We start from the raw sequence: 27,598 nt of genomic DNA on the forward strand, positions 1-27,598 counted from the left end.
CCGGAGAAAAGAGGAACAAGAGTTGAGATGCAAATATTCAGCTTGGATATTGGGAGTGGAACTTAGAAGGGGGCTGTGTTTTTATAATGATGCTTCATCTGTGAGCAACGTCATTATGTAAGAGTAAATTTTAAATTATTTTAATTCCCTATCTCTATATCTCTACCCCTCCTTTAATTGACATAATTATTCCCATCATCTTGTGGGATCAGCCTGGGAATGTTTTCGGTCCAAGTATTTTACAAAACTGCTGGTCAGGTCTGACGTTCAACTGAAAGTGGCAGGTACTTGGAATTTGTTCAAGGTGCTGGCTGTCACAAAAACCCGAAGGTTCTTTAATTGATCGACGTCCAACCGGTAGATAGATGTAGTCCAAACTTGTGTTTATTTCACAGCAAAGACTCACTGTTCTTCCCTAATTCTCCCTGCCCCTCCCTCTCTCTCTCCCCCTCCCAGCTTTCTCATTTAGATGTATACTTGAAGAGAGAGAACTTTCTCAAAAGCCCCTCCTGTGTCGATACTGCTTGGATAAATCAGCCAGTCCTCATGCTCGAGCATCAACGTTTTATTAACAACTTCAAAGTCATGCTGGAGAAGCAGGAGCATGCCTCAAGTCACCCAGCATGTTACCATCTAAGCGGCATCCCACCGGAAATCACGTGTACAAACAAGCGCTCCACGTCACATCATTAATCTTCCAGAAAGGGAAAACAAGGTCAACCCATTTTTTAAATTCTGAAAAAACAACATTGTGTGACAGATACGGTCTCCCTAATGGGTGACGTGAGACCGCTGGAGAGTTCTCCCCCAAGACACTCAGACATAGGCGAATCCTGTGCACATGTGGATAGGCCACCATGATGCTGTTGGTTTATTTATCGCTTGTAGTTGGCTTAACGGGGGAATTTGCTTACGCTGGAGGACGGAATCACAGCTCAAAGTACACAGCAACTTGTTTAAAAGTAAACGGGTTTAATAAATAAATACCGGCATGAGGACATGAGAAGTAAAATGCAATAATAAAAGAAAGATTGCCGGACGGTGTGCTTAAATGGTTGTAACAGTATCTCCGTTATTCTTGGCACTGTTTAACCCAGACCAGACACATTCAGGAAACGCAGAGCAAACGAGAATGTCAGTGGCATAGGTGTATGTGTGTTTCTTTCCTGAAGTGCCAATGGCGTGAAACAGGCGTGCTCATGGGTACCTCTCTCAATTACGGTCCACAGAAAAACAGACATGATAAAGGGTGATGGGAATCTAACGAGATCTACATGATTCTGGTTGATGTGAATCTGGGTTTACAAATGCTTATGCTGACACTCATTAGGATATAACTATTGCATAATTAACCCCTCATTAATGCAATAGTTGTTTTCGTAAAAAGTCTTTAAAATGTCATGTACATTACAAACAACCAACAGTAATTTAATGAACAGCATAACACAACCCGGTTCGATGGCACAACATCGTCCTTTAAGCAAGAGTGAAGTTTCTGCTGCCTTTCAGATGTGTGAATAGCAATTGATGTCCAACAATCAGGGGGTTCTGGTGTTGCAGGTGTTGGTGCTTGATTTGGAGACTGTGGACAGTTCAGGGGACCACCAGGGGCCTTCGGTTCAGGAAGTCCTAATTCTCAGGTGGCTCGTTAGGAAAAATCAACTGACAGCGATTCTTGCGAAAGATGAGCCTCTGTTCAAATTGTACGGCTTAGTTTTGAGGACCCACCACTCTTGTGCATGCACTCCAAGTACTCTGGCCAGATAGTTTCATCAGCTTGTTTCACGAAAGTGCATTGCTTTGAGTGGTTAGACATGCATGTTGTAAAGCGACTGATGTTGCTTCGTGCCAGCAAGCACGTGAATATCTTCCTCAGTCCAATATTGTGGCTTCAGGAGTGCTGCAGTTATCGGGAGTGGTGTCTTTTTCTCCTGTGACCTATAAGTCTAAAAAGGGCTTGGGCTAACACCTTCATTCAGTGTGTTGTGCCAATCTAATAGAGCTAAGAACTCTGATTGACCAGACTGTTTGCTTTTTGTGAAGTTGTTTGATGGTTTTAACAGGATTCTCAGGTTTGCCATTAGACTGAGGGTACTAAATGATGATGTTACTTGCTTAAATCCCCATGCGTTGGCAAATAATGCAAATTCTTCTGATGTGAATTGTGTGGCCACTATCATATGCTTGGATGCCTCGTATTCCAAATCTCACAAACATTTCCTGAAGTTATGTGCAGTAACCAAAGTGAGGCTGTCTACTTCAATGAAGTTATTGTAGTAGTCACACGATGACCAGGTAGCTCACAAAGTTCAGCCCCAACCTTTGACCAAAGCCAAGCCACAATTTCTTGCTGCAGTCGTGTGTTTTTTAATTGGAGAACTGTGATGAGCCAAACAGATATCACACTTTGGAATGTCTACTTTGTGGTCCGTTAACATCCTCGGCTAAAACCGGTTGTCACACATTCTGCAAAAATAACCTTTTTATCCTGATGTGTCTTGAATATGTGACTGACATTAGTTCCCTGCGTAGTGCAGTATTGCACCACGAGTTTCTGTACCTTGAATATAAATTCACATTGGACGGTTAGTTCGTCCCAAGAGTCAAAATAGGGGTGGAGGCGTTTGGATACCTCTGACCTGGTCCCAGGCCAGCTTTGCTGAATGATTGTGCAGTTGCTTCTGAACGGGATCAGGTACAGCATGATTAAGTTGTTGCCAGCAAGAGTCTCCAACCAGAAGTAATTCATGATGATCAATTTCTTCCAGCTCGCATCGAAGATCACAGGTGTTAATGTCTAGCATGTATGTATCATACATGTATCAGCTCTGCTCAGTGTATCAGCCCGGGCCACCTTCTCCCCTTTCTTATTGGAAACTTTCAGACAGTATTTTTGGAGCCTCAGCACCTTATTTGAAGTCGTATCGGTGCGTTGTTTAGTGGCTTGAGCACTATTGATTCCAATGGACAGTGGTCAGTTTCTACGTTCAGCATGTCCTTGCCGAAGGTGTCGGCTTCAAATCTATCACAAGCAAACAAGATCATTTGAAGTTCTTTCTTGATCTGTGTATATCTTTTCTCTGCTGATGTTATTGCTTTTTATGTGTAAGTGACTGATTGTCCACCCTGTATCATTGCTGTTCCAAGTCCAGATTGAGATGCATCACATTGCATTGTGATCTCTTCTCTGGTATTGTAATAACGCAGGACTGACATGCTGGAGACATACTTTGACTTATTGCAATGCCAATTCTTTTGATTTCCCCCACAACCATTCTGCATCCTTTTGTGATAAATCTTTAATTGGTTACTTGATATCTGACAGATGTGCGAGAAACTTACTCTGATATTGAGCAAGTCCAAGCATTCATTTGAATCTCTGCTACATCCGTTGGTGATGGCATCTTCAAGATTGTTTTAACTTTGGTTGGATCAACACAAAGCCCTCTATCCAAAGCAACATGTCAAATAAATGGTGCTTCTTTCCTATGAAGTTTCGGGTTCTTGATGTTTAACACAATACCTCATTCATTGCATCAATGAAGAAAGGCTTCCAGGTATTAGTCATGGTCTCAAATTGCTGATTTAATCTCTGCAAAACCAACTGTTACAAAATAATCTGCAATGACCTCAACACCTGGCAGTCTTTCCACTAACTCATGCATCTTGTGTTTGAAAACGTCTGGTGCTGAGCTGATCCAAAATGGCATATGCTTCCTGCAGTATCAGCAAAAGGTACTTGGAATGTGGTTTGATGACTGTTCACCGAGACTCGCATGCCAAAAGCCATCGTTGGTGTCGAGAGTCGTGAACGCATTATCACTGTGTAGGTGTGTAGCTACATCTTAAATCATCGGCAGAGGATAATGCTCTCATTTTTTGGCTTTGTTCAGGTCTTTAGGGTCCAAGCAGATGTATAGTTTGCTGTCCTTCAGAACATCTACCATCAAACTAATCAATGAGGTTGGCTTCATTGCAGAAGCAATGATGTCCTCTCTAACCAGACAATCCAGTGTTTTCTGCAGCTTTATCCCGTAAAGCTACTGGTACTTGATGCGGGATATCTTGGACCGGGTTGACTGTCTTGTCAAACTTGAATCGGTACTCTCTATCAACTCATCCTACACCATCCCTGAAGACTCGAGGATATTTCTGCATGATAAGCACTCTTTGGTCAGTGGTTTCTTGTTTTCAAGTACAGTATGTATACTGGTGCGCCAGTAGGGGGCATTCTATTGATTTAATTGTTGTCTCCGTACTTAGTAATGTTCATACCAAAACAAGCCTTTGTACCCAGCAGAGGGTGTGTTGCCAACCTATCAACGATCTTGCAGTCAAACTTGCAACTAAGATCACCATGCAGGACCCTCATTTGCACTTATCCTTAAATGGGGAGCCTCATCCCGTCATAGGCAACAATCTCGGTCTGAAGTAGTTCATCATTGGCTCGTTGAAAATCCAGCTTCTGTTCATCTCAAATCTCTGATAACTTTGAGTTGCACCAACATGCTTTCAGCTGCATGACGAATCTCGTCCGTCTTCAACAAGGTTAGATCAGGCTCTCAAAACAGCCTCTCAATCGCCTTCGCATCTGCGATCCCCAACACAAGTTATCTTCGGAGTATCTCTTCTGGCATCATCGAGTTAAAAATCACAGCTCTCAGCGAGTTTTCACAGTGCTGAACGATACTGGTCATACTGTACGTTTCACCAGATCCTGTATTCTCCAAATTAATTTGTATCTCTCAAAGGGAATGTTCCTTTGTGGTAGGCAGCACTGGCACCATATTTTCTTTGTCTCCTGTTCAGGCCAGTCCGATCACGTTGAATAGACTTCGCACACTTCTTCCACAATTACCATGACAACTGTCACCACCTGCATGCTTCTGCCTCCTTGTTCACCTTTGTCGCAAGGGCATAGTTTTTCATGCTTGCTCGAACGTCCACCACTTTTAAGATGCATTAGCATCGTGGATGTAGAGATCTGGAGTTGGTGGGAAAGAAAAGAAACACCGTCTCATTGATGTGCAGACAGGCCATATCTCCACCAGAAGTGAAAGTTATCTTGAACAACCACTACCACCTCTGCCACCCTGTGTCGCTACCGCTTGGATAAATCAGCCAATCCTCTGCCATTGATTATCTATTTTGTTAACACGTCTTGCAGGAGAAAAAGGAGCATGTCTTAAGCTAGCCAGCGCATTACCAAGCAAGTGCCATCTCATACCGGAAATCTTGAGTGTGAAATGCCACACGGACGTGCTGTGTATAAACAAGCACTCTGCATCGCACCTCCCTCTACAAACAGCACCTATTTAATCATGCTGCAGTCGTAGGCCGAGCGCATGAGTATTACGATGATCCCATCTGTGTATTTGTTTGTTTGTAGCCAGAATAACTGGACGACGAAGGAAGCTAGAATCACCAAATTTGGCTGAATCCCTCGGACGAGTTGAACTTTGAGCTCACAAGGAAAAATATAGAATGAAAATGACGACAGGATTATATTTACTCCAGCACGGCCATGTGTCAGTACGGCTTAGCACGCTTTGTGGCAGCATTGCACTGCGAGAAAACAACAGCTCGAGTCAGCACCTCCCTTGAGTGCATTCTTGTTGCTCGATGATTATATCTGCAGCATGTGGAAGTAACCAGAAATTTCCTGACCTCTGACGATCTCTCCACACAGATTAAAGACCAACAAAACATTCTAACTTGTCACTTCTTACTCCATTCAACTTTTAGAATAAACCTCTTGCCTCGACAAACGTTACACAATTCATTTCATGACGAATCATAGGCAACCAAGCATTAACATCATGCTGTACCAATACACCACCTAACATAAATATTTTCTGATGTCGCTGATAACTCACCGACTCTTAATGAAATACACCATGGTCTCTTTAACGTCCACCAACAACCAGTGCTGGCAGATGGGTCCTGTGGTTTAAGATCATTCTGATGGACACTGCACACATTGATATATCATGCTGCATCCGAAACACCAGGATGACAGTGAGAGCTGGATCGAGATTTGAACCCAGGCTATATAGGTCAAAAACAAGTGTGCAATCCTCTAAAGTCTAAGGCGTCAAAGTTATACTGCCATCTTCACTTAATTTATTATCTGTTGTTCGATACAGGAAATTTCCCATGCGCATATCGTGATTTATATCTCGTCGTCCCCAACATCGAGCCCTGTCCTACAGTATGTGTATCAAGACCAGAAAATGTAGATGTATGAGAGAGGGATTAAGTAAGAGATAGGTTCCTTTTATTAATATATACTTCATCGTGTTGCTACATTCTCAAAAAAAATTAACTAAATTAACTGTCACAGGGATTGACACAAAATACTTGCTTTTGGGGGAAGGTGGGGGAGGTGGTTCGCAGATCATGACAGATTTCCCAGAGTATCACATAGTGACACAGGGGGTGGGGGGAGTAGTGTCAGCCATCGTCGCATGATGTCATGATCATCTTCATGGGGGTGGTCATCTTAATCCATCTTGGATTTCCCTTCACCACTTCAGGACATGTCAATTTAGAATGATCTTCCTTTCACTCGAATTTGTCCAAAAATGGCAGAGTTTGGAGGGACCTGAAGGGTAACACTAAATCATTGACTGAGCTGTCAGATGCCATTCATGAAAAACTTCCAGAATGGAAGCTGATCGGAAATAAAATGAAAGGCAACATTGCTCTCATTCACATAGTGACTTATTTTTGAGGATAGGGGTCAGTCGAAGTGTCACTGAGCGTCAGGAAGATGGGGAGGTAGTGGAGGGGAAAAAGGGAGCAGGTGTCAGAAAACTGCCAAAAAAATAGTAATGTGTTTTATGTTTGGCCCCGCACTAGGGTGGTCCAAAAACAGCAAAAAAAATATTAAAAATTCAGATATTGTCTCCACAAGCCTTAAGTTATTCCACTATGATTCAATAACGCACATAAAAAATTTAAGTTGATCGGAGGTGATTTAGAGGTCGCTCCATATGACGACTTTTCGTTTCTTGAGTTGGTTAAATTAGGGTATGGTCAGGTACGATTACGGGTACTTCTGGATGTCCGAGGTGGAAATGGAGTGCATTTTCGAACTCTATGGTGTCGATTTACTCTAAGAAATGACTGCACCGACATTGAATTTACTACCATTTCAAAAATATGACCTAAAACAAGATTTATCATTACTGGAGTTGAGTAACTAATCCTACTCATTTCGATATTTTCTAATCTATAATTAATTTGTTGTCCGTCTAAACATTTCTTTGAGTAAATCGACCCCACTGAGTTCGAAAATGCAGTCCTTTTTCACCTAGAAAGTTCAGAAGTGTATGTAATCGTATCTGACCATACCCTAATTTTTCAATCAGTGGAATTACAAACTATTAGAATATTTCGTCTCATTTACCAAATACCACTATTATCTCCGCCTCTATTGCTGTCTCCAGTCCTGCCTGAACTTATTTATAGCCGGCCCAACATCCAGTGTTTTAGATTCAATGATTCACGAAAAATATGTTAGTTATTTATTTAGTTATTATTATATTAAATTATGGTATGGTGAGATGCGAATCCATACACTTCTGAACTTCCTAGGTGAAAATGGACTGCATTTTCGAACTCGGTGGGGTCGATTTACTCTAAGAAATGTTTAGACGGCCAACTAATTAATTATAGATTAGAAAATATCGAAATGAGTTGGATTAGTTACTCAACTCCATGAATGATAAATCTTGTTTTAGGTCATATTTTCGAAATGGCAGTGAATTAAATGTTGGTGCAGTCATTTCTTAGAGTAAATCGACCCCATAGAGTTTGAAAATGCACTCCATTTCCACCTTGGACATCCAGAAGTACCCGTAATCGTTACTGACCATACCCTAATTTATTCAAGTCATGAGACTAAAAGTCGTCATATGGAGCGACCTCTAAATCACCTCCGATCAAGCTAAAAAAAAATTATGCGCGTTATTGGATCATATTAGAATAATTTGAAGCTTGTGGAGGAACAACATTCTATTTTTTTCGACTTTTTTGGACCACCCTACCCCACACCTATGGCTTTGTGTCTTAGCAGAAACCTGAGACATTTGTCTTTCAATAAATAATTGACACCTTTTGTCCATTGGATGTTGTTATTTAATCACCCTATTACTCAGGGACCAACGTTACAGAAACACATCACACCCTTGGAACTTTTCAGTGAAAGTTTGAACTTTTGTCATGTCAGCCTCCACCCACTCACCAGGGAATCTTGGGAATCTTGAGCTTGAATTTCGTTTCTGGTCCTGATCATTCAGGAACTGCAGAATGAGTTTGGGAACAAGCAAACAGACAGACTGTTCACACTTTATAGTACAGTATAGACAACACCTTGTACATGAATAAATTGCTCTCTGGAAATTAATTTGACTTTCAGAATGGTGGCAGGGATCTTTGTAATCTTTCCTGCTGGTGGGCCTCGACATTAAATAGCTGTGTGATATCAAGATTTTGTTTTGAGATACAGTTTTTCTTTCTGTTTTTTTTTTCACGAAGATTTTTCAACAAGATTTTGTTTCAGAAAGCAAGTGGTATTAAGGCAGAAATTGCATTTGGTTGCCATTGTCAGTATGCAATTAGGCCAATACCTTGAGGGTTTGGTGGCCTGTGCCGTGCTATATGGGTAGGCATGGAGCAGAAGTATTTTAACTATAACATGGGATTTCAGGAAAGAATACTATACTATATATAATTACCTCTGCCACCGGAGGTCGATGGAGGTTATGTTTTCACCCCTTTTTGTTTGTCTGACTGTGAAAAGGATATCTCAAAGCGTTATGGACAAATTTAGATGAAATTTGGTGGTCAGGTTGGGTGTGTAACAAGAACAAATTGAGATTTTGGTGAAAATCCAGATCCGGATCTGAGAATTTTTAAATGATTCTTCACCACTGAAAAATAGGGTCAAAAACGATATATAGCACGATATCTCAAAAAGTTAGGTATGTATTCGGATGTAACTTGGTGGGAATTTTGGGTGTGTGACAAGGACGAATTGTTTCAATTTTGATGAAGATCCAGATCCAGATCCGAGAATCTCTTAAGTGATTCTTCATTGTTGAGTGATGGTGCCAAAAACGATATATTGCATGATGTTTCAAAAATTTGTGGACGAATTATGACAAAACTTGGTGGATTATATGGGTAGATGACAAGCACAAGCCGATTAGATTTTGGTTTGAGTTACGGATGCAGATTAGGCCTATCATTGGGAAACAAAACATAAACTGTTCAGTTTGGTGGAGGGATACGCTCCACCAAGTGCCATTCTAGTTTGAGAAGTGTCTTTTTGTTTGTTACTTGTGAAAAATCAAAGGTTTTTCAAGTATATTGGTTAGTCTCGTGCGTTGTTCTGTCTGTCTATTTGTTTGCATGTCAATTGCTTACAGGTCACAATTTTAAACCGATCTTCACGAAACTTCAGTAAATGGTCGAGTTGGTCGTAAGCAAGAACCCTCTTGTTTTTGAGGTGTAAAGGTCACCAACTCTGGAAAATTTCCATCTGATTGAGTTGAAATTTGAAGAGGATTTGCATATTGTGTCACTGAATTGAAACAAATTATTTTTGAGGTCAACATATGCCAAAGATCAACAACTTAGGTGCAATTTCTGAAATCCTCAAATGTGATCCCATTGACTTGAAATTTGAAGAGGATTTGCCTATCAGGTCACTGAAATCAATTCGGTGGACATAATCGGCCAAGTTTCTAAAATTGTCAATTTTAATCTTATTGCCTTGAAATTTGAATATTTGCTCATTGAGTTCAACCACCAATTATTTTTAAGGTCAAATTTGTTCATGGATTTTGCAAGACATCTTTATTGTTTGTGTCTTTGCCTGCTATCCCTTCCTAAACTGCTGGACAGAATGAATTGAAAACTGGTGGTTGAACTCAGTCGGGGGAGAGGGGCATGAATGGCTAAGCTAGATTTTGCCAAAATCTAGATCTGATCTGCGGAGCTAGATCTGACCAAAAGGGCCATGCTGGACCAATGGAAGAAAAGACAAGAAAGAGCTGGGAACATTTATAACAGCACATTTATTTAAAACCAGAATGTGAGGAAAGTTATGTGGCACAGTAAATGGGTTTAGTGAAATGTATAGCAGGGAAAGCAAGGAATTTGTGGGGTGTGGCAAAAGGCAAACAATAGGATAAAATAAGACACAGTGCAGAGTTATTCCAATAGTTCTCACACAGTCTTAACTTATGCTATGACAGCCACCAATAAACACACACACACACACACACACACACACACACACACACACACACACACACACACACACACACACACACACACACACACACACACACACACACACACACACACACACACACAGTCCGGGGAGAGGGGCATGAATGACTAAGCTAGATTTTGCCAAAATCTAGATCTGACCAAAAGGGCCATGCTGGACCAAGGGAGGAAAAGACAAGAAAGAGCTGGGAACATTTCTAACAGCACATTTATTTAAAACCAGAATGTGAGGAAAGTTATGTGGCACATTCAATAGGTTTAGTGAAATGTACAGCAGGGAAAGCAAGGAATTTGTCTCTTCCGATGTTCATCGGCATCGGTGTGCATGGTAGGCTTTCAGCGATTAATACAATCTCGTGCCACCCTCGCAATGTGAGGGAATATTACAATCATAAAGAAATCCCATTTATCTGCATGAAAACCAGACATCATATAAGTGGTGGAATTATGCTACATATGAGTGTTTTTTTGTTTTACTTCTATGGAACTGCTGAACCACTTGGCAGAATGAGATGAAAACTGGCGGTTGTATTTAAGGTCCACACGGGAAGCTTTTAGGTATTAAAAATAATTAATCGTCCAAAGTGGAGGGGATTTTGGGTGGGGGGAGGACCCATATTCTCTCTTTGCAATGTGTATGGTATACCTTCACCTGTTGAAATCCATCACCAGTTAAAATATACAGTCAACAACTCATAATAAAATATAGCAAAGACATAAAAAATGGGGGTGAGGGGGAATTAACCCATCTGGAAAGAGGCCAAAGTGTACAGATTCTTTGCGAGTGCATGCACATTATGCAATGGATTCAGCTTCCTAGACTGCAAGTGTTTCTACTTTGGCAAAGATAATAATTTGGGTACTGAACTCAAGAGGCAAAAATCCTGAGCATGGAGGGTGTTCAGCTATGTGTGTGCACCTGCGTGAGCATATACAGTACTGTGCAAAGGTCTTATGCCACCTTAAAAATAATCATTTTTATTGTCACTAACATATTTTGATAAGTAAAAGGTGTTACAATGATCATATTTTATTTTACAGAAACAAAAATCGTTGCACTTTACAACATGAATGCATGAAATTTCAATATTTGGTGTGACGATCTTTTTCATGCAAAACAGCAGATATCCGTTTGGGAATACTTTCCTGAAATTTCTGGAGAAATTCCATTGGGAGGTTGTTCCATGCATTCTGCAATGTTTCCCAGAATTAATCTTTTGATTTTGGTTGTTTGTCATTTTTATTCCTGTCCAAATATTCCCAGACAGCTTCTATGATGTTAAGGTCAGGAATTTGAGGGAGTCATTCTAACAGTTGTGTAGTTCCTGACTGCTCTTCTTTGTAAACATGTTTTAACGACATTTGTAATGTGTTTGGGGTCGTTGTCTTGCTGGGAAAAAAAAACGTTGTTTCCAATTAGCCACCTTCCTGACAGGTTACCATGATGGATTAGATTCTGCTTGTACTTATCAGCATTAATTATTCCTTCAGATGTCACCAAATCACCAACCTCAGCAGCAGAAATGCATCTACAAACCTAAAGAGAGCCTCCATCATGCTTCGCAGTAGGCTCTCGACACATATCCTTGTACTTCTCATCAACCCTCCTTCTCTTTGTTCAAAACATTTCAAACTTTGACTTGTTATTGCACAGAACATCGCCCCCCACCCCCCCTCTCCCCCATTTGGCATCCCAACTCTGATGTTAATCGGCATATTTCAGTCTCTTGGCTTTGTTACCTTTAAGGAGAAAGGGCTTTTTGAAAGCAACTCTTTTCCAGCAACTGATAAGCCCAGGATCCCTGTACACCTTCAATGTCCACTCATTTGTTCCTCTTTTTCCCACCTGTGGAACCGACTTCTACATTCTCTTAAATCTCATTCTTCCCTCCAGGTATTCAAGACAGCTTCTCACTCCCATCTCAGATCATTCCCAATGCAAAACCATGATTTTTCTACACTCGTTAATCTCCACCCCCCCCCCACCCACCCCCTGCCCAAGGTCTCTTCCTTCCAAATTTCCAGTTTTCCTTCCTGAGAGTTTCCTTCTGTATCCATCTTGTATACCCCATGTGTCCTTTGCAGCTCCCATTTCTCCCCACACCCATTTTTGTTCAAGTCTTCCTTTATTTTGTTCTTCAACTCTCCTGTTGGTGTCCCTCCCTTCTCGACTGTTCCTTTTGTTCTGTTACATCCTGATCCATTCAGTATTCTAGCTCTTCGTAAGGAACTTATCTTTAAGTCTTCTCATCAGTTTTGCTGAGTTTCTTTGGCCTTCCAATCTGTTTTCTATCTTTAACTTCGCTGGTCTAATTATGCTTCAGTATTGTCGTGGACCCAGTGTCGTGGGAGAATCACGATGGAGGGCTGTCTTGGGTTCCTCTCCAGACTCACCAGGAATCGCAGGCCATCGCACACAAATAACTTCGTGTCGCGGCGGCTCGCTCATCGACTGCGAACACCAATAATTTGACCACGTGACTTAGGGTTCTCTGTTCAATAACCATTTACCGAAGGACGCATGACCTCCTTACAGGGATCGCACCCTTGGTACGCACTTGCGTTATTCATATTACCTACCAGATCAGGTGCAGTCGAGCACAGCTGCCAAGTACATATGGCTATTGAACAGATTCATGGGGAATAATGTCCTGGCTAAGCTAGATTTTGCCAAAATCTAGATCTGATTTGCTGAGCTAGATCTTACCAAAAGGGCCATGCTGGACCAATGGAAGAAAAGACAAGAAAGAGCTGGGAACATTTCTAATAGCACATTTATTTAAAACCAGAATGTGAGGAAAGTTATGTGGCACAGTAAATGGGTTTAGTGAAATGTATAGCAGGGAAAGCAAGGAATTTGTGGGGTGTGGCAAAAGGCAAACAATAGGATAAAATAAGACAGCGCAGAGTTATTCCAATAGTTCTCACACAGTCTAAACTTATGCTATGACAACCACCAATACGCGCACACACACACACACACACACACACACACACACACACACACACACACACACACACACACACACACACACACACACACACACGAGGAAAATTAGAGATAGCCCAGAGAGATAGAAATAGTTGATGATTAATGACCTCTCGATACCTGGCGTGGCCGGCAGATCACCACAGCCAAAAACGCTTTGGAAAAGGGAGGAGGGAGAAATACTGAGGGTGTCTAGGGTGTGGGAGTGTGAGGTCCAAGTGCAATACAATGTGGGGGGTGCAGTTTAGTGCAAGAGGAAAAATGTGAGGTGCAAGTCAGTTCGGTTCGCTCTTGGGTCCTGCCGTGAAAAGAACAGTTGGTCGGGCTTTGCCCACGTTGATTGCTCTTGTTGTGTCCACAGTAGATGAGAGATAGAAGGTAGAAGAAATATGCGTGAAAAGAAAGAATCTATACGTGTAAGTGTCGATATATTCTAATGAGCGTCGATTGGAATGTAACAGCCTCGGCTCATAGCAGCAATGCATGACCCCACGCTTGGACACGCTGACTTTCAGAGTGCCCCTCACTCTGCACCGACGCTTGTTCTCCTTGTGCCGCCTATCTCCCCGGCAAGGTCTGATGTCTGGTGAGTGCTGCTTCGGCTCATGCTCTCCCTGTCCCTGATGATCTGCCAACTCCAAACTACTCTGAACTGCCCTTTTCATGAGCCCTGGATGAGAGGAGGAGTGAAAAATTTGATTAAACAGGACTGTTAGCGAAATCACGCTTCCCCATTGGTCCATAGCAAAAACAAAAAACACGAAAAATGGCTCAGTTGCTTGAAATTTGGTGGTCAGGTTGGGTGTGTAATAAGAACAAATTGACATTTTGGTTAAAATCCAGATCCGGATCTGATAATTTTTAAGTGATTCTTCACCACTGAAAAATAGGGTCAAAAACGATATATAGCACGATATCTCAAAAGTTATCGATGTATTCGGATGTAACTTGTTGGGCATTTTGGATATGTGACAAGGACGAATTGTTTCAATTTTGGTGAAGATCCAGATCCGGATCCGAGAATCTCTTAAGTGATTCTTCTTCATTGAGTGATGGGGCCAAAACGATATATTGCATGATGTTTCAAAAATTTGTGGACGAATTATGACAAAAGTTGGTCCTGTTTTTTTTTTTTGACAGAAACAATGACAAAAAATGGACAAAAGACCTGGTCATGCATCGGAGCTCCAACTTTAACATGGGACCATTGTTTTTGGAGGTGATCTCTGGCCTCACTTCACATGTAGAATATTAGGAAATTTTAGGAAAAAAAATTGGGAATCTTCGGGGGGGGGGGGGGAATTAGCGGTGTGTGCTTACACATTGTATAAGCATAAGAACTGTGCTTTCCCATTGTCTCAGGTTGCTCACCTGCATTTTTTTTTCATTTTTTTTTCATTTTTGGATGTTTTTTGATGATTTTGTGATTTTTTTTTTTCCCGGTGTACTGGCTTCGATGTCCATTGGCACGGAAAATTTCAGCTTTCTATGTCACACGGAAGGTACCGATCCTTAATATCAGTCAGCATGTTAGTCAGTCAATGTTTAGAAATATATATATATATATATATAAATATATATATATATATATATATATATATATATATATATATATATATATATATATATATATATATATATATATATATATATATATATATATATATATATATTGTTATTGTTATTGGTTTCCGCCGCGTTCGGCGTGCGGACGACTGTTTTAGCCAAATCGCGGTCACGCGCCCACCGAAGGCCGCAATCCAGTCGTGGCTTTCCGGACCAACCCCGGAATCCAGCCACGGATGCCTTAACGCATCATAAACAAGTCAATTATTCTGTCCACGCGCTACATGGTCAATCGCCGAATTGTCGATATACCTAACTATTCGCGCGGACAGAAATACCGAGAGTTTATACCTTGACGGGACTTGTACGAAAACGAGCCGCTTAAGCGTGCTCGTTCCGTGTGCGAAGCCGAGCGGTTTTAATTCGCCAAATTCCGTCGGACCAGATTATCACGTTTGTTGGCCTTAATAGCCAGTTAACAACCCAAGCACACCGTGGCGGTCAATGGCAGAAAGTGACGCAACGAGCATGTTGACATTCAAACAATGGGGCATTTATTTTCAGTAAGCATGCAGTCAATGAATGGGGGATGGGGATGAGACACCAGCAAAGCCTACAGCTGATGCCTATTCAATCATGTACGCAATCATGCACTTATTCAGTTCTACTTAGGAAGACAAGGCGCCACAGACTTTCATCGGAAACCATGGAAAAGAATAGGCTCACGAGCCTTTATTTCAAACTCGAAGGCCTGGTTGACCGAGGGGCTCCAAGAGGCTGGGCAGGTTACCTGGCCGCCCCTGGTGGCGACTCTGGTCTTCGGATCGGCGACCTTTGGTATATTTGTCCGGTCTGGTGCGTCGCGAACGCGCCAGTTGCTTGGGCGGCTTGACGAGCAGTTTGAACGGCTGCTTGGTCTGCCTCGGTGGCCCGGCTTGGTCGCGGCCCCTTTTTGGCAAGCCTGGCCGGCGACGCTTTGGGGGAGCGAACGGGTCTCTTGCTCTTTCAGAGTTGATGCTCCTTTAGACCCCGTTCACTCCTCAGCGTGGCCCGACTGTATTAGGGCCGTTTGCCCGGACCCCCACGCTCCACCGCTGCCACTTGCTTCGACGACTCCAAGCTCCGATGCTGCCGCTCCCACGAGCCCCGACTTTTGATCTCCACCAGTGAACGACCTGTGAACAACGACGAACAACAACCACAAACCACCATGAACCACGAGCGTAACAACCACCACCCGTGAACAACAACCTGAATATGCCTGAGTTCTGCCCTTATATCAGCCAGGGGCGAGCCGTTCCTTGATCTTTCTACCCGAGGCGAGGCTCCCCCCACTGTTCGCCTCCGACCTTTCACCCCTGGTGAGCCTCGCGGGAAACCCCAAGTTTGACATCACCCGTGGGTTTCGGGGAAGTCGCTCTGTGATCCAGTTATGCAAATTAGGTTCGCGCCGCAGCGCACAATGGCGGCTTGAGCAGTGGTGGCACTGGGGAGCGTTGCTTGTCTATGGTGAGGATTTTTTTAGGATGTTTCGAAATTAAAGACAGAGAAAGAATAACGGCTCCCTCAAAGATTAACAGCCCGGCACACGAATATATCCCTTTACACATCGTTGGGGGAATCTAACCGAAAACTCTTACTTATCGAGATAACTGATCTCTAGTGAACCTGAATATGGTCTTCTGTGAATTTCCACCACCGTAACAATATATATATATATATATATATATATATATATATATATATATATATATATATATATATATATATATATATATATATATATATATATACGTATATCGAAATATGTGCAGTGTGATGAGCACTGCCCGAACATAAAGTCCTACATGAAAGCGTCACCTCCAATCCGGTGACTCTGTCAAGCAGACTAAGATTATATGGTCAACAATTATGTCCATTGGAGATCGGGGGTGCACTCGTCACATCCCATATATTTTGATTTACCCGCCGATGAATTGTTTGCATTAGCTGTAACAATCGTCTGGGTGGCAGACGGACAGTTGTTCTTTGGGGATTATGCAGTTTTACCATGTGAGACATAATCCGCTGCGATGCTCACCATTACAGCCAGAAGGTGTGATATCTATTTCTTAGAAATTTTTATTGGAATAATACTATTTTTGCTTCTTTATTATCCCGCCACCCAGAGGGAGGGAGTGGGATATTGTAATCGTCCGGTTTGTTTGTTTGTTTGTTTGTTTGTTTGTTTGTTTGTCTGTTTTTCTGTCTGTCTGTTAGCAACTTTACGGCAAAACGGCTTTAGCAAACGCTATCAAATTTAATCCACAGGTGGGCATGAACCTTGGACGACCCTGTTAACTTTTGGGTCCAATTGGATCAAAGGTCAAGGTCAAGGTCACGAAAAGATCAAAATCGTTTTTCGCTCATAACTTCGTCAAAAATGATCTGATTTACTTCAAACTAAGCTTATACTGAACCTTATTCTATTTGTCACTTATAATCCTACCCATTCCTATAGTGAAAAATGCATATTTGTGAAGATCGGTAGGGTCCGAAGTTTTGGAGGTCATGGTCATCGGTCAAAATTACAATTTTTCCATTAAAACTAAAACATGGTTACGAAAATACAACTTCACGGGAAAACGGCTGGCTCAAACACTGTCAAATTGTATCCACAGGTGGGTAATGAACCTCGAACGACCCCATTAACTTTTGGGTCCAATTAGGTCAAAGGTCAAGGTCAGGTCACGAAAAGGTGAAAATCATTTTTCGCTCATAACTTTGTCAATAAATGTGTGGGATTTGTTGTGCCTGGCACCACTTGTTTACTTATTTATTGGTTCACGAGTCAGTAAGTGACCACTATATTCGTTATTGGTGTGTGTCTGTCTGTCTGTCCCGAGCATAGCTCCGTGGGTTTTGATCCGATCCTGATAACATTTTGGTGGGAGGTTTATATCATGATCTGGTTGTGTTTTCCTGAGAATGGGTGTGGTGCACCCATTATGGGCAGAGCCACGCCGAAAAAAACGTGTTTTTAGGGGGTAGCCGATTTCAATTTACATCTTCTCCGAGGGGGTTTGTCGAATCTGGCAGGGGTTTTCGGTATTTGGTTAGCCCAATGGCACTTGCATAGCCCCATGGAGCTCGATTTTTCATTTTCGTCCTAAGGTCAAGGTCACAAGGTCACGAACTTAGGAAATTGCGAATTTTGACATAAAAATCATACGACCGCTCACACTTTGAGAGCGAGGATGACAATGTTTTTTATGCATAATTTTGAGGTCATTCCCCACCTCAAGGCCCAGTCACACCTTGATGTTTTAGCCAGCTTATGGCGATTTTTGAAAAATTTGTCTAAAACGCTGGCACACGTCGAATACGTTATGGGTAAGTTTTGGAAACATTGAGAGCACGCTGAAAAACACTGCCATACCTCGTAGTACGCTGGCTTTCATCGTTGTACTTTGCGGTTGTCCTCAAATTTTAACATGCTTGAAATTTTATGACTTATGCCAGCGTATGACTCACAAGTTCTGCTACGCTGGCCATAAGTTGTAGGCACGTTATGCAATCGCTGAAACACGTCGACACACGTTACTTGTAAGTTAATCATAAGTCGAAACACGTTGAGGTAATGTTTAGCGTACCTGAAACTTATTTCTAACCTATGAGTAACGTGTTGCAGACACGTTACGCAATTGTTGACACACGCCCACACACGTTACTTGTAAGTTACTCATAAGTCGAAACACGTCAAGGTAATGGTTAGCGTCAGTGTTCCAGACTCCGTGGTTTTTTTTATTATTTTTTTTTCTTCGGTATGACGGTGATGTTGACACTTCGATTTCTAGTGCGGTTGTGATTTAAATCGTTGAGCGGCAGCCTATTAATTATATTATATTATAACCACACTAGAAATCGAAGTTTCAACATCACCTTCATGCCGAAGAAAAAAAAAAACCAGGGAGTCTGGAACACTGACGCTAACCATTACCTCGACGTGTTTCGACTTATGAGTAACTTACAAGTAACTTTTGTCGATGTGTGCCAACGATCGCATATCATGCATACAACTTATTCCCATCGCATGTGGAACGTGTGTGGCATACAGCAAGTACGTCGTAAAATTTTTAACACGTTTAGAATTACAAGACGTACTCCACTTTCTATGACGTATGATAGTGTACTTTAGCGTTCTATTCACGTATACCAAAATTACCCATACCGTATTCAACGTGCGCCAGCATTTTAGACGCATTTTTCAGAGGTCGGCATACGCTGGCAAGATCGCCAAGGTGTGACTGCGATGTTGACACTTCCGTTTCTCCGGCGGTTATGATTTGAATCGTTGTGCAGCAGCCTGTTAATAGGCTACGCCACGTGATCGTTGGCGATAGGTGCAGCGCGCTATGCATACGTTAGACTATCGTTGGGCATAGGTTGTGAACGCCGACAACAGGCTAAGCATTCGTTGGTATAAGTTATCTATAAGACAACAAAACGTTCTGTGTCCTTTACTAATATGTAATGCATTAGACCAACTCGTTATGAATACGTCTGAATCTTTAAAAAAACATCAAAAGTTCAGCGTAAGCCAGCGTTTTCATACATTTTGATACGTTGCCATTGCTGGCTAAAACGTCAAGGTGTGACTGGGCCTTAAAGTCTTGAAACCATTTTGCTCTATCGCGAACACCTTGCCCATGGCGGCGCCCCCTTCAACTTTGTTTTTACGCTGATTTCATCAAAGTATGGATAATCCGAGGAGTGTGAAATGCCATGTAGCCTATATGACGTTATATTGTTCCTGGAATGTGCCAGAGGAAGTTTTGCACCAAAGGTCATAATCCTTGACCTTTGACCTTTAAAGTTCACAAAGGTCAAATTTTCAAAGTTGTGGGAATGGAACCGGGTTTTCAACCTTCTTCGACAAACTAACTTCAATAAGCTATAGCACGTATCCTGTTTCCTTATTTTAATGTCCACAACATTGTTTTGTGACCTTTAAAGGTTATGCAAAGGTCAAATTTTGAAAGTTGTTAAACGAAACCGGGTTTTCGACATTTTGCAGCAAATAACCTGTCACTCGTACCACATCATGTTGATCATTTTTATAACTCGGTCAAAAATTATCACAATGTCTCATCCTTTACTTCTGAAACAATCCACATCGTCAAATACCGCTCGTGAACCATTTCCGTCTCCAGACTTGTTTGCTATTATTTTTGAGCAATTTACCTCAAAAATTGTTGATCTTGATATTATATTGAACAACGGAACATAAAAGGTGTTTTCTTCCCCAAATTTCGAATTATATAAATATATATGTATATACAGGGTCCCACATTTCCCACATTTCCCACATTTTGCAAAATGTGTCCCATATTTTTGTAAAAATCCCACATTTCCCACATTTCCCAAATTTTTGTCAGACCTTTAAAAATTGTAATGGCTATAGCAGATTTTTTTAGCATTGTTAAGCCCAAAAATGTGATAGGGTTTTGCACCCCTGGCCTCTGGAGCATTTTTTTAGGTGTCATTTAATGCACTTTCAATCTTTCTGCTGTGGTAATAAATATAAATAATTATAAAATAACACATTTCTCTTCATCATCATGTTCACTGTGTCTGTGATGGTTTTTTAATGCTGAAAGTGTAAGACAACACCATATTGTGATTGCGTATTTATAAATGGCTATTAAAAGATGTACCATTTGAGGTACTTATTTGGAATACTGGTAATGCTGGTACATGTAACATTCACAACAATTTAACTTGCATATAAGGTGTTTTTTCCCTTTCATGATACATGTATATTGGATTGTTGCTTGGCATATACATGTATATACAATTCCTTAACCTATTTGCTTTCCTGCTTCCAGGTGTAGCTGTAGAATCTGTTTTACAAGCAAGAGAACATATTATTAATTCATCAAAATTCCACGACATACAACAAAATTTAATGAAAATTGGATGAATAGTGTGGACAAGAATGGGCATGCGCTTCGCCAGTGGGTACAAAATAAATCAGACCAGGAAGCTCATTGTGCGTTATGCAAGAAAGACATTGTTATTAGCAATGGTGGTGTTTACCAACAGCAAAGACATGCTGAAGGAACAAAGCATATTAGAGTGGCTAAAACTGCAATTGCATCTGGACAGTCAAAGCTGAAAATTGGGTCAGGTGGGGTATATTTGTCACAAGCATCAACCTCTGGAGCATCCCAAAAATGGACTCTTTCACACCAGGACAAAGTTACAAAAGCAGAAGCTACATGGGTCATGAAAGTTGCACAAGACAATTTATCTTTCAGATCATGTGATAAGATAGCTGAAACATTTCAAGAAATGTTCGCCGACAGTGATGTTGCAAGGGATGTGAAACTAACTGTAGTAAAGTCTTATATGTAGTCTCACATGGACTTGGTTCTTTCTTTCATGAAGATCTTGTAACAAAGATTAGGAACACTTCTACATTTTATGCCATCTTGTTGGATGAAACGACTAATGACCAAATGAAAAAGCAACTAGATATCCATATTCGTTTTTGGAATGATGGATTGATTGACACACGCTACCTGAAGTCAAAGATGTTGGGTCATGCAACAGCTCAAATTCTGAGGGACACCATTTCAGACGCATTGGAAGAAGATGGTCTTGATTTAAAAAACATGATTATGCTGGGAATGGATGGACCTAATGTAAACAAAGCATTATGGGAAAATATGGATGCAGACTGCAAGGCTGCAGGTTCCCATGGGCTTGTTGATGTAGGATCATGCAACATACACACAGTACACAATGCATTTGGAAAAGCAATGGGTGTTCTAGAATCGTGGGGCATAGACAGTTTTCTTGATCAGCTATTCAAGTTCTTGCATCAAACGGCATCACGTAAAGAGGACTACTCCCAAATTCAAGCTTTGATGGAGGTGGAGAACCATGTTCTTCTACGCTATGTTAGCAATCGATGGTTGAGCATTGGCCCTGTATTGGAAAGAGTGATAGAGCAATGGAAAAGTTTGGTTGAGTACTTCACTGCCTTCCTCCCAAAAGAAAATGTGAAGCTGCTTATTTCTAGTCAGAGATACAAAGACATTAGAAAACAGCTGTGTGACCTGACCCTGCTCAGATTGCACTTCTTGCAGTACCTTACCAGTGAATTTAATGGGTTCCTCACTCTTTTCCAGTCTCAAGAGCCACTCATACATGTCCTTTATTCAGAGCTCTCAGATCTCTTGAAGAACATACTTAAGAAATTTCTGAAATGTGAAGTCATAAAAGACAAAGAAGACCAAGATTTGCTTGATACTGACATTATGAAGAAGGACCTGATGTTATCCAATGACCGCATTGCCATTGGTGAATCAACAAGACAGCTTCTGCCAAAGAAGAACATCACTCCATTGGATAAAGTTGGTTTCTTCTCAGCTGTCAAGGATGCATATGCTGCTGTAGCAAAGCATTTGATTAATCGCCTTCCACTGGACAATTCTTTGCTGAAGCGATTACGTTTCTTACATCCACTGATGAGACAGCAAGAGAAATCAATGGATTCTATCAAAGCAGCTGCCCGGAAATTTCCTCATATCTTTTCTGATAAAGACAAAGATCAAATTGGTGATGAATGGATGCTTTACCAGGCTGAGAATGAAATCAATGAATCCTGGTTCATGGAGGAAGGAGGCTCATATCAGAGAGTTGATAGATATTGGGCCAGAGTGTTGGATGTGAAGACCTCTACTGGCAAAGAGAAGTACCCCATTCTTGGACAGTTTGTGAAAGTTGTTTTGGCCATATCACATGGACAGGCTGATGTTGAAAGGGGTTTTTCACTGAACAAATATACAGTCACTTCACAGATAACCCATCTGAGTGAAAATGCTGTGAATGGTTTGAGAACCATAAAAGATGCAGTGACCCAAAATGGAAAGGGTGAACTATGCCAAGTTCCAGTTACCAAATCGATGCTGGAGAGTGTGCGCTAAGCACATAGGAAATACAAAGCAGATAGAGATGCAAAACAGGAGATGGAGAAACAGAAGCTAAAAAAAGAAGCTGAAGAAAAGAGCAGCAAAAAGCAAAGGATCAGATGGAGCTCCAAAAGACTGAGGAGAAAAAACTCAGGGAACAGAAGGACAGACTTCTACGAGACCTGAAAACAGCTGATAAACTTGTGGCTGAAGCGAATGAACGTCTGAAGAAAGCTCTGGCATCAAAATCTCAAAGAATGGTAGAAATTTGTGCAGCTCAGGCCCTCCTTGAATCAGGATATAATAAGCTATCACAAACCAATTCCAGCTTGGAAAAATTGGAAAAAAACTGTCCCAGTGCAGAAAAACAAAATTGTAATGTGGGTGATCAGTGTGATCTGCCTCTCAGGTCAGGGTGATGGTGTTAGTGGTGTTGGGAAATAAATGGAAACAGTCCGAATGTATTATATGTTTGAAGGAGTTAATCTGTTAAATCATAAACCATGTAAATAAGTTTCATTGTAATAAAGTTTTTTTCATGGGTGCTTTGATGACTTTGCTTTGTTCAGCCATTGAACCTGGCATCATGTATGGAATCACATTTATATATTATGTTCTTTTGCATATGAATAGGGCTATTTTCACTTTGTAGCATTAAAGCCCTCACCGAAGTAAGACAGATTTATTTTCACATGTTATTTATAATTCAATGCTAGGGAAATGATCTTATGATTTTTTTTCTCCATAATAGTAATACTGTTTATATTTTATGTTCTAAAGCCCACTTGGCACTGATAGTAGTACTCTAGAATGTAACCAGTTTGAGTTATAACATTTTAAATAAAAAACTAAAGTGTTTTGAAAGTCCAATATTAATATGTGTTATATTTGCATCATGTACACTCCTGAATTTGTGCATTTTAATTAAGATTACATTTACTGTTATATACTGAAACATGTACAATAGTATAAAGGCTTTCATCAATGCTAACCTAATCATGAGGTATACATGATATTTATGCAACCATAGGCCATACATGTACTAAGTAAGATGATGTAACCATACAGACACTATATTGCTTCATGTAGTAGTTATTATGTATATTTTTTTATTTAAAATAGGTGGATATAGGATGTTTACTGCTTATAATATTGATACCATACAATCTGAGCATCCTAATTAGTTTGATAGCTTTAACTGCATTCAAATTTTGAAATCCCACATTTTTTTTGGTAGCCACTGGGCACACTGTGTATATATATATATATATATATATATATATATATATATATATATATATATATATATATATATATATACATACACACACACACACACACACACACACACACACACACACACACACACACACACACACACACATATATGTGGGTTGATAAATGACAAAGCATAGTTAATTTAATAAGCCTGGTGTTGGCTTAAGGGTTTAAGGTGGTTGATTTAACATCTTAAGTTCAAGTTCCTCTCCTGAATGTTGAATCAACACCAGGTGGGTTGGCTCAGCTTGTCACCCTTTTGAGGTTCGGCAAAATGAGTACCAGCTTACTGGTAATGGGGTACTGCATGAGTGGCACAGCCGCACCCCAGAAAATGATGCTACCAAGCAGCCACAGCCTGCATACGAAAAATTAAATAAAATGATTTGTTGTACTGTATTCTTTAAAGAGCGTTGGTGCTGCTGAAGCGGTTTCTTGGCAAAGGTTGTACTAGATGGTTTTACATTGCTTCCCAGCATTGTTTTTCCATGCTCTCTCCTTTTAAATGCTGAGCATGCACCTACCATTTAAGTCTATGGTATGTCTTTGGTAAGGAAAGAAGTCTTTGGTATGTCTCAGCCAGGGTTTGAGCCACCAACCTTCCAGACTTTACCATCTGAATTATCCATATTTCGATTTTATTATCTCTGCCACTGAAGGTGAAGGAGGTTATGTTTTCATCCCTGTCTGTCTATTTGTTAGTTACTTGCAAAATCGAAGATTTTTCAAGCATATTGGTCAGTGTAAAGGTTAGTATAAAGGTTCGTCGATTTTTGTTATTCTGTCTTTCTTTGTCAATCGCCTGCAGGTCACAATTCTAAACCGATCATCAGGAAACTTTACCAAGTTGTAGATGTAGTTTCAACTGAGAAGCCTGTTGATTTTGAGGTCAAAAGTCAAAGGTCATCTTGAGGTCAAACTTCTAAAATCATCAATTTCAATGTGAAAAATCATGAATTTCAATCTGAAAAATAACCACTTTTCATCCGATTGACCCGAGCTTTGATTAAGACTGTCAATTTTAATCTTGATGAAATGGACAATTTGATGTGTCCATGACAATCTTTGGAGAGTAGGGGTGGATTTTGCAAGTATTTGTACACCATATTTTTCTTGTTTGCTTGTTTGTCTGTTTATTTGTTTGTGTGCAGGATCTTTCAAAAAGTTGAGGACGGCTTCGGATGAAACTTGGTGGACACATTGGATATGTGATGTGGAAGAATTGATTCAGTTTTGGTGAAGATTTGAATCCAGATCCGGATATGTGAATTTTTTAATATTCAAAGTGATTCATCACCATCGAGAGATTGGGTCAACAACGTATACAGTCCAGCAAGATATTTCAAATATTTATTGAGTCCAATATGTTCGAGTGATTCAGGCATTGTGTGGTGGAGGTATGTGCTCTACTGAGTGCCTGTCTAGTTTTTTTTTCTGTTTTTAATCTAAGGCTTACAGTGGACCTTGTGTGTGTGTATGTATATATATATATATACATATATATATATATATATAGATATACATAATCTCACATGTAGGATATAAACCAATGGACTTTCACATGACATATATGCACATCAGTACACAAAGGACGAACATTTATTGGATTTGAACCCAGTTTCTGGTTTCACACACTTGAGAGGAAGAGGTTCAGACAGGAATGTTAAATAGGCCATCCTGGATTTTAAACCATTTTGGGTTATTTGATAGAACACATGCTTCCTCAGATATGTAGATGCTTCAGCTTCTTATTCTTTATTGTCTGCAGCACATGGCTGTGGATATCATCATTTGCTGGGGGTTAAGCTGTGCGGCTGATGCAGTGTTCCCTGTACCTTTGAGCAGGGATTTGGAATTTCTCCTGGGTGCCGGCGATGGCTCACCTACTCTTCGCGAAGGACACAGTGGGATATTTAACGTTCACCAACTAATGCCGGCTGATGGGATGTCCAGTTTAAAAAAAGTTTTTCTTATTTTAACAAAATATTTTCTTACTAAGAAAATTATTTTTGGCAGTGTGAGCCATATCGATAATATTTGGCTGATATAAATTATGCAAAGGCTCGTTTTGCAAAGGTTGTTTAAAATCTCGAGCAAAGCCCATCATTTTATCTCAGAAAATACAAACATCCATATCGATCAAACTCAGAGAATTTCATGCAGGAAAAATAATGACAATGACATGGTGGTCATAATTTTGCATATCACGAAAGCATTCGCTTGTTTCATTAACTGTCTCAGAGAAAGAATGAGTCCTTCGTTACCAGGGTTTGGTGGAAGACATTAATTATCATGCCTGTCAGAGCACGGTTTGACTGAAATGTCAAATCCTTTTTGGTTAAGGCAGTATCGCGGCAAGAATTTCAAATCTCCACCAACATTGTTTAATTCAAGGTTTGTGAAGAAGTGATCGAACGAATACACACAATTATGATTACTTTATAAAACGTTGATTTTTTTTTTCCTCACATTTTCCAAGGAGCTGAGTCAATTGTTGCGCAGTCCTATTTCTGTTTCAGTTTTACCTCTCCTGTTCTATCCGTAGTTTTCTCTCTTGTTGATCGATCGTTTGATCTCAGTTTGGTAGTTTAGAAATGGCACCGGTAGTACTATCGTTCAACAATGCCTTAATGAAGGATAGCTAAGAAATTTTAGGTTTTATTTTTGGTGTCGTTTCAATCAGTTCAGCCAAGGAACAAGCCTGCAGCAATATATAATGATATCTTTCAATAAGGCAGCCCTCCCCTCCCAGTCTCCCCCTGTTGCAGCTTAGCCAGGGTAGCGTTATATTTTCAGCTCCTTGGTATAATCTGCATTTGAAGTGGATGATGTATAAGTTCTCTTATTGACAGATTTGCTAGCCAAAAAACTCAGGGTTTATTTTAAATTCTAATTTTCCAATGCCCTTCATCATATGTATGCTGTAAATGCAATGTGTATTGAATTGGAAAGCCATTGCAATTTGTGGTGTCAAAATTCCAAAGATAAAGATTTTTATCCAATAGGGACATATTTCATTCTTGAAGTGAGAGTCATGAGTGCATGTTGTGAATCCCAATCCTAGTTTGGAAAGACGGTATAATACCAGAAAATGAGGACAGTGTACCCTTGAGGATGACTGAGGCCATTCTCTCTTCCCCACAGTAAACTGCACCGTGGAAAGGTGGAATGGCCTACATAGAGAAAGTCGGTCCCTGCGGAGAAGGTGGACGTGTGGATATGCCAGAAACTCAGCCTCGCTATGGTGTTCGGTCATACTTGCATCAGTTCTATGCAGACTGCACTGGGGCCACAGCATGTGAAGAAGAAGCCTCGAAGACGATTGAGGAAGCCAAGCGTCCCCATGACCTCAGATGTTCTTTTGCACGGAAGGTGACCCTGAAATGGAATTCTTTTTCGGTTTTCTGAAGTTTTTCTTTGTCTCTTTTGCATCAATGAGTACGCTGGCCTTTTGAGAAAATGTTAAGTCAGCTATTCCATCTGTTATCATTCGCCTGCGGACAGA

At 40.7% G+C, this 27,598-nt stretch overlaps 1 protein-coding gene across 9 annotated transcripts in view; it reads left to right on the forward strand.

Moving 5' to 3' along the window:
* LOC147020177 (neurensin-1-like) overlaps nucleotides 1–27,598 on the forward strand; it is a 64,187-nt gene that overhangs the window by 28,052 nt on the left and 8,537 nt on the right. For 3 of the 9 annotated variants that reach the window (XM_085895275.1, XM_085895269.1, XM_085895278.1), the window contains exon 2: nucleotides 27,238–27,465. In XM_085895275.1, coding sequence (XP_085751401.1) covers nucleotides 27,262–27,465 — 204 coding nt within the window. In that variant the 5' untranslated portion in view covers nucleotides 27,238–27,261. The other 6 variants (XM_085895272.1, XM_085895276.1, XM_085895273.1 and 3 more) reach the window with 6 other exon arrangements.

This window comes from Eptatretus burgeri, chromosome 9 (assembly GCF_056783735.1).
Source record: "Eptatretus burgeri isolate ZD-2024b chromosome 9, Ebu_testis_v1, whole genome shotgun sequence".
NCBI classification, from domain to species: Eukaryota; Metazoa; Chordata; class Myxini; order Myxiniformes; family Myxinidae; genus Eptatretus; species Eptatretus burgeri.